Source organism: Scyliorhinus canicula, chromosome 4 (assembly GCF_902713615.1).
Source record: "Scyliorhinus canicula chromosome 4, sScyCan1.1, whole genome shotgun sequence".
Taxonomy (NCBI): domain Eukaryota; kingdom Metazoa; phylum Chordata; class Chondrichthyes; order Carcharhiniformes; family Scyliorhinidae; genus Scyliorhinus; species Scyliorhinus canicula.
The window spans coordinates 235,534,343-235,548,297 of record NC_052149.1 but is presented as its reverse complement, the minus strand read 5'-3'; the positions used below and the strand labels follow the sequence as shown (position 1 = coordinate 235,548,297).

Sequence of the window (13,955 nt, the reverse complement as noted above, 5' to 3'; positions counted from 1 at the left end):
TTCCCTGAATATAATTCTACAAGCTTTTCTTCTTGATTTTGATGTCCTGGCACGTTTCCTTCCATAAGCGCTTCGAGTAGCTCTTATAAACTGATTTGTAACCATTTGCTGGTCTTTGTATCTATCCAATTTCTCCGGATCTGTGCTGTGTTCTGAATTCTTGTATTTATTTTAGTTTTATGCTGTCCCTAACCTCCCTAGTTGTCAGTGGCTGTTTCCTTTCTATGCAATGTCTTCATTCAGCAATACTCAAGTTGTGTACTAATAAACGACTACTTAATGCTTTCATCACAAGACACTTGCCTTTCCTTTGTATGTCAATTAGAAGCAATTTTGACAACCAGCAGAGAAATAAAAGACCTGTTGCTAAGGAATTGCAGCTGTGTCAATGTACTCTATTGCCCCTTGTTTGTCTGTTCCTCACCTTCTTATCAAAACCAATATAAAGAATTTTAAAACATGTTTCCACCGTCTCATCATGAAAGTCCCGTACCAGCCTCCCCGAACAGGCGCCGGAATGTGGCGACTAGGGGCTTTTCACAGTAACTTCATTGAAGCCTACTTGTGACGATAAGCGATTTTCATTTCATTTTCATTTCAAATTGTTTTCCATCATCGATAGAGGTGGAATATCAGTGTTTCATCATATAATGCAATGCATACTGCTGGGTGAAAGCAGCAAATATTTTCGATTTACTTTTAGCAATTTCGATTTCACTTCTAGTTGATATGTTATTGAAAGGGTAAAAGTTGTATTTCATACTTTTTATGATAGATGTTTTTAATACAGATGAATGACGATTGGTTCTGTCCTCCAACATTACCACAACTAAATGTATGGCTTCCAAGATAACTTTATCAATGGAAATTAAAAGGAACGTTGTTTGATATCCCATTGCAGCTTGAATTGAGATTAAAAAGGTACACGATGACAGATTTCTCTGAACCAGACTTCATTTATTTGGTAAATTGGATTCACTAACACCGAGATGCACTTTTCAAAACATTGACAATGCTATTTACCACTACGGATGGTCCTTTACGTACAGATGATGATATCGAATAAAGGAACAAGAGAAAAGTTAATGGACGTAATCACAATCGAGTAAAAGCTTGAAACACGTAGGTTAAAAGCAAATTTCAATGCACAAATAAGTACAGTAGCTTTAGAAGTACAGAAAGTGTCTAACAGAGATCCAAAATTTCTTCCTGATAGCTCACTGCTGCCCTTCGTTCACAGGTGTAAATTTCTTCCAGAACGGTGTCAATAGCTGTCTCCATTCCCGAGCTGGACGTGCAATATGTATTGCCTGTCATCATTTCGGTCTGTGATTAATTCATCGTTTTCATTCAGCTCTGTTCCATTCAACGATAACTATTTCCCCGTGCAGTGACGAGAAATAGAGGATGAAAAGTCTACCAGAAATTGAGGATCTAATCCAACCAGATAAATTCAGAATCATCGATTAGGAATGTTTTTTTAAAAACTAGGAGGTATTGTGGATTAGCAATAATCCGGTCAGGATGCGTCACATATGAGGGCTATCTTTTCAGAATACGAAGACTATCAGGCCCATTGGACAGGTGACAGTCTTTCTCTGCAACATCCCAGAACGTTCGAGGAACGTTATGTACCTGAGGATCTATATAACGAGAAATTTCCCTGGTTCATGCTTATGTGCAGACTAAGATTATTCAAACACACGCCATCATGGCTCATTTGGGAAACATGCAATCGGACTGTACAATTGGACTTGATTCAACACGGTACACCACGAGATTGAAACTTGCATAATATTAATCAGGGAACTTAGGCAGATTAAGCAGAACAAACATAATATTATCAACCTGCTCACCGCATGAACAAAAACACATTGCTTCGAGCTGTTCTGAATCCATTGATAACTCTTAAAAGGCGCGCGAATGTATTTCGACGAGTCTTCTGGGATCAGGCCCAACGTCGTATTTCTCAGACGTGTACAACCCTATCCCATATTGTCCTGAAGAACATCTTTCAATGGTGGATTGCTCCAAATCCTGTTGTCGGGTCCCGTATATCTGAAAACAAAAATGAGAAAGTAAGTTTAGTGACATCCTTTCATGTGCACCTCTTCGAGCAAAACTGACGTTACTCTGCGAACAACACCCGTTATTTTCACATGTATTAACAAATATTTGCATATGCATGGGAAACATTGTACGACTGAACGTTAAATTATTCCATACAAGTCATCTATTGACTTCCTAAATCACCTTACATTGCAGTGGCTATAAAACAAATTGCATCGTGCATTTCTACTGAACAAGATTTTATTTACCTGAAATATTGCTCTAGTTGTTGGAAACCTGCTTTATAGGTGGATTGGAAGCATTCACTGACGCAGCTGTTCACCCTTCTGGATGGAACTATAACTGGTCATGTTAATGTTCTGTTTGATTTGCTCTCTTGTCTCCTGTTGTTCTCGCCATTTATATGGTCAAATGGAGGGTAACTTCCTGGTATCAATTCCCATATTTTCTTTGCATTCAAGGTCGCCTCACAAACGTTACTTGAGCACATATATGTCTATATGTAGTTGCAACGCAAAACATACTTCAGTCCAGATAAGTAGTGTGCAAACTATCTTTGCATCCGAACATACGAACTAGGAGCAGGAGTAGCCAATCATCTCATCAAGTCTGCTCCTATATTCAATAGGATCATGGCGGCTCTGCGGAAAACTTGACCCCACATCTTGCCTCCCGATAACTTATCAATCTCTCGATAATCAAGCATCTACCCAGCTCAGCCATAAAAAATATTAAAAGGCTCTGCTTCCAATGCCTTTTGAGGAAGAGAGTTCCAGAGATTCACGACCATCTGCCAGACAAAATTCCGGCTTATGTTTGTCTTAAATGTGCGACCCTCTTTTTAACTGTGACCCCTAGTTCTACATTCTTCGACAAGAGGATACATTCCACGTGCATCCTGACAATATCATACAGAATCTTAAACTCTAAGATTAAGTTGTATCTTATTTTTCGAAACACTGATGATTACAAAGATAACCTCTCCAAACTTTCCTCGTATGGCAACCAGCCCTTTCTTGGAATTAGACGAGTAAACTTTCTCTGAACTGCTTCTAACGCATTGACACATTTACTTAAATAAAGAGGTCAATGTGTACATGTATCCCAATGTGGTCTCATCAATGCCCTGTACTAGTAACCAATAACCTCTATACTTTTGTGATTCATGCACCAGGTCACTCAGATCCCCAAGCACCCCAGAGGTTTGCTACCTCTCATCTTTAAAAAAAAGCTCCTTTTTAATATTTCCTGGTAAAATGGACAATTACGATTCACCCACATTATACTCGCTTTGTCAGATTTTTGCAACTCACTTACCCTATTTCTCTTCTTTCGTGGCCTTGTTACGTCATTTCCAAAATGTACTTTCCTACATATCTTTGTGTCATCAGAAGGTTTAGCAACCATGCCTTCAGTCCTTTCGTCCAAATTATTTACGTAAATTGTAAATAAATTGAGGCCCGAGCACTGATCATAGAATTTACAGTGCAGAAGGGGGCCATTCGGCCCATCGGGTCTGCACTGGCCCTTCGGAAGAGCACCCTACCGGAGTCCACTCCTCCCACCCTATCCCCGGATCCCAGTAACTTCACCCAAACTGTTTGGTAACTGAGGGCAATTTAGCATGGCCAATTCACCTAACCTGCACATCTTTGGACTGTGGCAGGAAACCGGAGCATATGGAGGAAACCCACGCAGACACGGGAAGAAAGTGCAAACTCCACACAGACAGTGGCCCAAGCAGGGAATCGAACCTCGGACCCTGGAGCTGTCAAGCAACTGTCCTAACCACTGTGCTACCCGTGCCCCCCCCGATGTCTGTGTCACAGCATTCCTCACATCCTGCCAAACTGAAACGTGCCCACTGACGGAAACTCCATGTTTCCTGTTAGCTACCCAATCTTCGATCCAGGCCAATATGCTATCCCCGACAGCATGAACTTTCATTTTACGCCAAAGTCTTTGATGTGGCACCTTATCAAATGTCTTCTGGAAACCGAAGTGCAATACATCCACTGGTTCCACTTTACCCACAGCACATGTGTCTCCTTCAAAAACTCCAATAAATTGGTTAGCCATGATTTCCCTTGCACAAAATAAATCAGGTTATGCCTGATTGCCTTGAATGTTTCGACGTTCCCTGCTATAACAAATGTAATAATATCTATTAACATATTTCCTGTGTCAAATGCTCGGCTAACTGGCCTTTAATTTCCTGGACAAGGTAGTGAAGAAAGCATACGGAATGCGTGTCTTCATTGGACGTGGCATCGAGCATAAAAACTGGCAAGTCGTGCTCCAGTTGTATAGAAGCTTGGTAAGGCTACACTTGGAATATTGCGCACAATTCTGGTTGCCACACTACCGGAAGTGTGTGGAGGCTTTGGAGAGATTGCAGATGAGGTTTACCAGAATGTTGCCTGGTCTGGGGGGGGGGGGGGGGGGGGGGGGGCATTAGCTATGCGGAAAGGATGAATAGACCCGGACTGCTTTGATTAGAACAATAGAGGTTGAAGGTTGGCCTGATGGAGGTCTACAAGATTATGAGGGGCATGGACAGAATGGATGGGCAGGCAGGCTTTCCCAGGGTGGAGGTGTCAGTCGCCAGGGGGCATAGATTTATGGCCCATGGGGCAAGGTTTAGCGGAGATGTGCGAGGCAGATTGTTTTACACAGAGGGTGATCAGTGCCTGGAATGCGTTGCCAGTGGAGGTTATGGATGCAGCTACATTAACAGTATTCAAAAGGCATCTCGACAAATACATGGATAGGATGGGTATAGAGGGATACGGTACTTGGAAGTGCTGTGGGTTTTGGCGTGGGGTGGTATCATGACCAGTGCAGGCTTCTGGGGCCGAAAGGTCTGTTTCTATGCTGTATTGTTCATGTTTTCTGTTTTCTGTTTGCCTCCCTTTTTAAATAAAAAAGCTCAATTTGCTAACTTACGATCTAATGGAACAGTCCGCGAATCTATGGAATTTTGGGAAACTAAAATGAATCCATCAACTATCTTATTAGCTGCTTTTATTTAATCCATTTATTGAATATGAGCGTCATCGCTAGGCCAGCATTTATTGCGCATCCCTACTTGCCCTTCAGAAGATGGTGGTGAGCTGCCTTCTGGAACCACTGCAGTCCCTGAGGTGCAGGTACAACCATGGTGCTGTTCGGGAGGAGCAGGGGATTTGTCAGCCCACAGTCAATTTGCTCAATATCGCTTCCCTGTTGATTCCAAGTTTCTTGAGGTACTCCCTCCTTTCCATTTTATGATTTATAGGTATTCCAAGAATGTTACTGGTGTCATCTATAGTGAAGCCGAATGCTAAATACCTGTTCATTCACCACAATAGCTTTATGTTCCATTATCAGTTCCCCAGCCGCACGTTCTATACGACCTGTGCTCATTTCGTCAGCTTTTTTCGTATTTAAATATCTGTAGGAACTCTTTCTGTCCAGCTTTGTATTACTGGGTAGTATTTTTCTCCTGCTCTAATTTTTTCTTCCTCATCAATTTTTTGTCAACCCTCATCTTCTTTATCTAACCATTTATTTATTTGCGCAAATATGGGGTTTTACTTTCAATTTGATACTGCATGTAACTGTTGATTAAACACAGATGATGGGCCCGCCGCATGCAATTATTCTCCCTAATTGCTGTACATCTATTCTGAATATTCTGAAATAACCCTTTAAATATCTGAGCTATCGCTTCAGCATATATGGCAGTTCAGTTTACTTAGCCTTCTCTACAATATCATGACTTTTTTTTATTAGTTCATGGGATATGTACATTGCTGGCTGGGCGAGAATTTCTTGTCCATCCCCAAGGACATTTAAGAGTCAACCACATTTCGGTGGATCTAGAATCACATGTTGGCCAGACCATGTGAGGACTTCAGAGTCCGTTCCCTAAAGGGCATTAGTAAACCAGATGTGTTGTTGCAGCAATCAACAATGGTTCAATCGTCCTCATTACAAATTCAAATTTCATCAGCTGCTATGGTAGGACTCGAATCAGTTTCATAGGCAGCACGGTGGCTAGCACTTGCTTCACAGCGCCAGGGATCCGGGATCGATTCCCGCCTTGGGGCACTGTCTTTGCGGTGTCTGCACATTCTCCCCATGTCTGCGTGGGTTTGCTCAGGGTGCACCGGTTTCTTCCCACAAGGCCCGAAAGACGCACTTGTTATTTCAATTGTACATTCTGAATTCTCGCTCAATGTACCTGCACAGGCTCCAGCGTGTGACGACTCGGGGATTTTCACAGTAACTTCATTGCAGCGTTGATGTAAGCCTACTTGTGACACTAATGAAGATTATTATTATTAACGAATCTCTGGGTTACGAGTCCAGTGACAATGTCTCCACACCACTGCCGCCCCAAGATTGGATTAGGTTGGCACTTTTCGTCCCTGGTCCCAGATTCCAGCATGTCATTGAGCCGCTGCAACATTCCTTGACGAGGAAGAGTGAAACCCAGTCGTCAGGGTCCATGTCGGTACCAGAGTCATAAGTTGTACGAGGAATGTAGTCTTGCAGGCAGTGCATAGCGCTCAGAAACAAAGCCGAAAACAGAACATCCAAGGTTGTTATCACAAGATTATTTTTGGTGCCATGTGCTCGATGCGCAGGAATAGGATTACAGAACATATGAATCCGTGGATGATGCAGAGTGGAAGGTTTGTATTTCTGGAAGCTTGGGAAAAGCATAGGGGGAGAAAGGACCTGCAGATGGTTGCGCTGCACCTCAACTGAACCAGAACCAATATCTCTGCAGGCTCATTTGCTAGTTTAATTGGGAATGTTCAAATTATCTTGTCAAGGATGTGGAGACCAGGAAATATTACCGAGGTGAGACAAGATGAACATATAATTAGGAGGGGCAGTTAGGACAAGAATAGTAAATAATATTTTGTTAGGTTCGGTCAGAGTGAGAGTGAATGGAGTAAATTCGAAATTATTTTTACCGTGCATGGAGCTGAATGTGTGGGTTATGATAAATCAGGTTGGTGATCGTCAGGCAGAGATAACTAAGTGGGTGGATGAGGCGCATGTTGTAACCGAGACCTGGTTCAGAAAGGGTAGAACTAGATACAAAATGTTCCTGGATACAAGGCTTTCAGAAAAGACCGGTTAGAAAATAAATTAGATCACATAGATGTTCTGATTAAGGAGATCATTACGGACTGGAGAGGGAGGATATCCGACAGAAGTCAAGGACAGAATCCAATCAAGGTGTCATTACACGCCTGGATGAATTCTGTAAGCCACCATCTAGTGGCAATGGTAGAGTAGATCGAATTTGCAAGGAATTTAGATAATTGTGCAATAGGTGGAGTGTAGTCATAATGGCGAAGTTTAATAATCATAAAATAGACACGGGTGGTAATATGTAGAGGGTCGAGAGGTTGACAGTTTATGATCTGTTTCCATGTGAATTTTCCAAAGCAGTGTGTTCTAGTCCCAACGAAGATGGAAAATAGGATTCGAGGCAATGACCTGAATCAAGTGAATCAAGTTTCTGTTGGGGGCTGTTTAGACGACAGCAGTCATAGTATCATAGTGTTCCAGTTAGCTATGAAAAATATGCGGAGCAATAGAGAGTAAGAGGAAGTAATTGGACGAAGCCTAAATTCAGTGGGGTAAGAACTGATCTGGCCGAAGTAAATTGGAATCAAAGATTAGACTCCAATGACCTCCGATGGCGGGATGTGCTGAGCTGACTCAGGAAAGGTGGCTCTCCACTTGAAATTTGGAATTAGGCATATTAAACACTAAAATCGGCCGCGAAACCATCTAAAAACCCCTCGCCCTTCCCCAAAACCAGCACAATAGCAGGAATATGCTCTCAATCCAGCCAAAGGGCCGAAAACGTGGTAAAACCAGTCGGAAGCTGGAGAGAAAGATAGAGATGGCGGACACGTGGAGCGAGGCGGAATGGAACATGGCTGAACGAGCCGGATTGGAGACACCAGTTCTGGCCTACCCGTCAATAGCCAATTGGTGGAACGCCTAACCCAGGAGCTCCTTAAACATACTGAAGCCATAGAAAAGGAAATGTTGCTGACGGTGAAGTCAATGTTCATGGATGCCATGGCTCCCTTCAAGGAGGTGTTGGACAGGACAGAGTGGGGACTGGAGGTATAAGAGGCGACGGTGCGGGAGCTCGAGAAGGAGGCTACATGCTTATGTGACCGGAACGCCTCATTGGACGTGGAGGTGGCAAAGCAGATGGCGAACCATGGAGTGCTGAAGGGTAACGTGGTGGATCAAGAGAGCCAGTCATGCCACCAGAATCTTTGAATGATGGGTCTGCCAGACGGAACCGAGAGCAGAAACCCCACGGAGCGATCGGCATAAATGGAGACGAAACCTTACCCAGACCCCGAGAAGTGTACAGGGCCCAGAGGTCAATTGGCTGAGACCAAAAACAGTGGAAGCACCGGAGGCCATCATCACCAAGATCCACCGGCTCAAACAAATCCAATCACAGCCCTCCTCGCCAATAAGGCATTCTGTGAAAGGCTATCACAGGCCATCGATGGGTGTGTAACCTGCAACCAGAATGAGGCGGTCTCACCCTCCACATTCTAAGACGCACTGAAGTCATTGATAAGGTAGGAGATTGTTGCATGCAAGCGCTCAAAGATCGGAAGGAGAGGGTGGCTAAGCAACAGTTTCTGGACTCCATGCTGGAGATGGATCGGTCGGAAAGCCTACAAAGGTAGCTTGATCGGCTCTCCGCCGGGAAAGCAGTGAATCAGCTCTGCCAGACACGGAGAACCTTCTGTGAGCATGGAGACAATGTCAGTTGCCTGCTGGATCACTAGCTGAGAAAGCAGGCAGCCACGTGGGAGATAGCACAGTTAAAAGCAAAAACAACTAGTCGCAGCGCCAGACGAGATTAATGAGACTTTTGTGACTCTCCCGAGAGCTGTACATTTTCAAACACCGAAAGTAGGACTCGAAGATGCCCTCATTGCCTGGACATATCGGTCGTGGGGGAGGAAAAGAGTCTGGGCCTGGAAGCACCGTGAGAACTGGGAGAGTATTATCTCCATTCAGGTGGGAAAGACGCCAGGGCCAGATAGATTCCCTGCGGACTTCTACAAAAAGTATGTGCCAGTCCTGGCCCCGCACCTGCAGGAGAGGTTTGTCGACTCTGTATCAAGGGGAACCATGCCACCAAAGCTGGCACAGACCTTGATATCATTGATCTCCAAAAAAGGTCAAAGACCCAGCAGAATGAGAGTAATACAGAACCACCTCACCCCATAATATTGACACCAAGATCTCGGTGAATACCCTGGCTAGGCAACTGGTAAGTTGAGTGCCAGAGGTAGTAACGGAACATCAGACGGGTTGGGGGTGGGGGAGGTGGATACGGAGCGGGTGCAGAGCTGGGGAGGCTGCCATTCAAGCTGGTCCGGACCACATTCTGATACCTGAGGATCCAAATAATCCATGACTGGACATGTATCCACAAATGGAATCTGACGAGTCCGGTAGAGGAGGTAAACATGGACCTACAGAGGTAGGACGCACAAATGCTCTCCCTGATGAGGAGACTGCACCCGTTCAAAATGAACGTTATGCTACGGTTCCTTTTCATATTCAGATCGCTCCCAACGTTGCGAGACCTGTTGGTTACCATCAACCAATGAAGTAGGGACACACACACACACTAGAGTAGAGCACAAAACAAGGAGGGAGATGTGGGAGTAGGAGGGGAGAGGACATGGGTAGGGGGGTGTTGGAGGCACCACAGGAAACGCAGGGCAGCCAGAAGGAGGGAACTGGAAGGGACGAAGTACAATCGGCAAAATCAATCATAGAGGCGAAAATACCGAACGGACATGCCCCCTACCCCTCCCCAGCATGGCCCTGTGCCAGGAAGCCACCAAGGCGGGGCAAGGCCACACAGCAGTATTGGCTGACCACTGGGGAGACTCCCAAACAGGAACCCCCATAACTAGATAAAAACTACCTTTCGGGGAGTACAGCTAGTTATCGATCCCAAGTGACCAAGAGGACATACCTTGGCTGTCTGTATGGCCCAGCTTGCAGTCAGCTGTCCTTTTTCAGGAAATGTTCTCCCTTTCTTTTGTAGCTATCTCGACTAGTTTTTGGCCTTAGTAAACCCACCCTGTAAAATAGGATCTCTATGTCTGATAATCGAAACTAGCGTTATTGTTGAAATTAGTGTTGATACATGTGTTGGTTTTTCATACTCTGTAACTTTGGATGTAAATTGTAAAAAATCCAATAAAATATTTTTCAAAAAAAAGATTAGACTACAACTCTGTCATGGAACTAAATACAGCTCAGGTGTGGTTAAGGTGTCAAGACGGAAATGGTAGGAGAGACAAGTGTAGAGTCTCCTGGGAAATAACATTGATAGAAAGTAAGTTTAATCAGAGAAAAAAAACAGACGTCACTCGGACAATACAACTGAGAACCAGGCTGAATATAAAGTCATTGGAGGGAAATTAGCAAAGCATTATAATCAGCAAATAGAAAGTGTGAGAAAAATTGGCAGCTGTCACAAAATGGATTCCAAAAATCTTCTTTGCCATACAAATTCTAACTAGGTGGTGAAAGGAAGATGCGGCCAATTAGGGAGCAAAAGGGGCAAATGCGTGGAGGCCTCGGGTATGGCTGAAATAATAAATAAAGGCTGTGCACTTGCGCGTACCAAGGAAGAAGACTATTCACATGTCATGGTTAAACAGGAGCAGGCTGAGTCACAGGATGGGCAAACAATTGCTGAAGAGGAAATACTGGATTGGTTAGAGGCGCTGAAAATTCATGAAGCCACATCAGCCAGATGTGATGCATCCAAGAATACAGAAGCAAGTAAGGGTGGAAATTATAGAGGCAGTGGTCATAATCCAAGGTTCGGGGTGGTGTCAGTAGACTGTAGAATTGCAAATGATCGTCTTCATTCAGAAAGCGTGTGTGAGGATAAGCCCAGCAACTCCTGGCCATTTAGTTCAGCCTGGGTAGTGGGAAAGATTTTAGAAATGATAATGCGGAGCAAAGTTAACAGTCATTTCAACAAATGAGAATTAATAAATGGAAGACAGCATGTACTTGTTGAGGATGTTAAATCGTATGTTAGTAACTTTCTGAAGATTTGTTTTGATGAGGTATCAGAGGGACAGAAGAGGCATCGTGCAGCTGTGTAACATACATGGGCTTGCAAAAGGCACTTGATAAACTGCGACATAACGGTGACAGCAGGAAAATTAAGAGTATTTGGCAATTTGGCAATTTGGCATAAAACATAGCTCTGACTGTGAGTTGGCGAAAAGAATACGTTTTGGAACTCTCTACCCAACTACTACCTTTCAAGAAGATGGTTCCGCACCATGTTCTCAAGTAGGAATTTGCAACCTGTGCTGAGGTTCCCAGCAGTGCTTCCATCTCAAGCATTAATTCCAATAACATTTTAATTATATTATAGTACCTTATGATTTAACGTTCTGATTCAACTTGTTCATTTTTGTTTCAAATATAGGACCTTCGTGGAACAGGTGTTCCCTGGATTTTTAACGTGTCACTTATTTTAAGGAAAAGCGCCTAGATTAACTTTAGTGTTGTTAGGCTTGCCCAGCTTTCTAATTTACGCATCTTACTACAATGGCATTCGTGTAGTAGACTAAGTGATAGATTTGTGGTTAGACAGTTAGGGTTACATTTTCTGGATCCCATACCAGGAAACGTATACCAAACGTATACCAACATGAAACCCATGTTGAATTTTGGATGATTCGGGCTATGTTAATTTACATTGGAGGCGCAGCGTATTCTGAACTGATGCTGCGCCAATAGAGCATGGCAATAAACGTAGGTTATTTTTTAATAGCGGACCCGTTGGTTTTCATAGATAGACGCACACAACACAGAAGGAGGCCATTTGGCCCACCGTGTCCATACCAGTTGATAAAGATCTGACGACTGTCATCCCATGTTCCAATGCTTGGCCCAGAGTCCTGGGAAATACAGCAATGCAAGTGAATATCAAAATACTTATTAAACGTTACAAGAGTTCCAGGCTCCACTGCCCTTTCAGGTATTGAACTTCAAAATCCACTGCCCTCTTTTCTCTTCCACTCCACTCTTAATTTAAATCTACGCTCTTTGATTATTGCCCCGTACGAATGGAAAATTGATTTCATATCCATCCTGACGATGCCCTTCCTCACCTTACAGATGCCCTCTCAAACTTTGCTGCTGCATGGAAAACAGCCCCAGCCAACCAATCTCTGCTCATAACTCTGATCCTCCAGCTCAGACAGCAACCTGATAAATCTCGTCTGCATCCTCTCTAGTGCAATTCAATCCTTCCTAATAAGTCGTGACGAGAACTGCACACAGCACTCCATCTGTGGCCGAACCAACGTTTTATACGGTTCCAGCATGACCTCCCTGCTCTTGTATTCTATGATTCGGTAAATAAAGGCAATCGACCCCTGTCTCTTCCTAACCCCCTCATCTATCTGCCCTGTCACCTTCAGGGATCTATGGTTCTGCTGTTAACGTTTGTTGTTTTTACAGACAGTCCCTTATCTTTATCTATATTGATGTAAATCTACCAATTCTCAAGCTAACTGGCTAATTGCCCTCTGATTCCCTGAATAATATGTTGTTAAATCTCTTTTGTTCTGTAAGATACCCGGAAAACATCACTTTTTCAAAATTTACAAATGATAATAATAATGATCACTTATTCTCACAAGTAGGCTTCAATGAAGTTGATGTGAAAAACCCCTATACATTTATAGGGTGTGAAAGTCGCTGGCTGCGTCAGCATTTATTGTGCATCCCCAATTGCCCTTGAGAAGGAACGTAACCATACAGCCAATCGTGTCGTTCCACGAGCTATGGAGAAGAATTAGAACATAGAACATAGAACAGTACAGGCCCTTCGGCCCTCAATGTTGTGCCGAGCCATGATCACCCTACTCAAACCCACGTATCCACCCTATACCCGTAACCCAACAACCCCCCCCTTAACGTTACTTTTTTATTAGGATACTACGGGCAATTTAGCATGGCCAATCCACCTAACCCGCACATCTTTGGACTGTGGGAGGAAACCGGAGCACCCGGAGGAAACCCACGCACACAGGGGGAGGACGGGCAGACTCCGCACAGACAGTGACCCAGCCGGGAATCGAACCTGGGACCCTGGAGCTGTGAAGCATTTATGCTAACCACCATGCTACCCTGCTGCCCAAGAATTGCTACAAGAATAGTTTCAAAGCTTCTGGAAACAAACAGATGCTTAAGAAACGTCATTGATTCATGTTCCACAAGTAGACACATTTTCACTGCCACTGTTTGCTTATCTCGAAGGGTAACATACAATGGATGTTGGGAATCCAAAATAAAAGCAATATTTTCTGGAATACTGGAAAATCTGGCAGCATGTGTGGAAAGCGAAACAGCGACAAAACGACCAGAGAGGACATGAGGAAAACGCAATTACACAGAGCGTTGTTAATCTCTATCTTGCATTGCCCGATAGAATGTTGAAGCGAATGTTAAACCAGCTCGGGGCTGGTTTAGCACAGGGCTAAATCGCTGGCTTTGAAAGCAGACCAGGGCAGGCCAGCAGCACGGTTTAATTCCCGTACCAGCCTCCCCGAATAGGCGCTAGAATGTGGCGACTAGGGGATTTTCACAGTAACTTCATTTGAAGCCTACTTGTGACAATAAACGATTTTTATTTCATTTCAACTTGGCAGAATCTGGCATTTTGCTTTGCTGTGATGACTAAGCAATACCATCTAGTTTTTTTCAATACGATCACCAATGCTGCCACTGTTAGGTATGAGTTTATATGTCATCCATGTAGTCTGAAATGTTTGAAGCAGGAC

General features: G+C 43.8%; 1 protein-coding gene across 13 annotated transcripts in view; it reads right to left on the bottom strand.

The window, feature by feature from the left end:
- Positions 1-13,955, bottom strand: part of LOC119965489 (protocadherin-10-like) — a 631,779-nt gene that overhangs the window by 346,383 nt on the left and 271,441 nt on the right. For 9 of the 13 annotated variants that reach the window (XM_038796334.1, XM_038796335.1, XM_038796339.1 and 6 more), the window contains one exon: positions 937-2,058. The exons of the other annotated variants lie outside the window; for them this stretch is intronic. In XM_038796334.1, coding sequence (XP_038652262.1) covers positions 1,909-2,058 — 150 coding nt within the window. In that variant the 3' untranslated portion in view covers positions 937-1,908. Of the gene's footprint in view, positions 1-936; positions 2,059-13,955 lie in introns of those variants that run through there. 13 annotated transcript variants of the gene reach the window in all.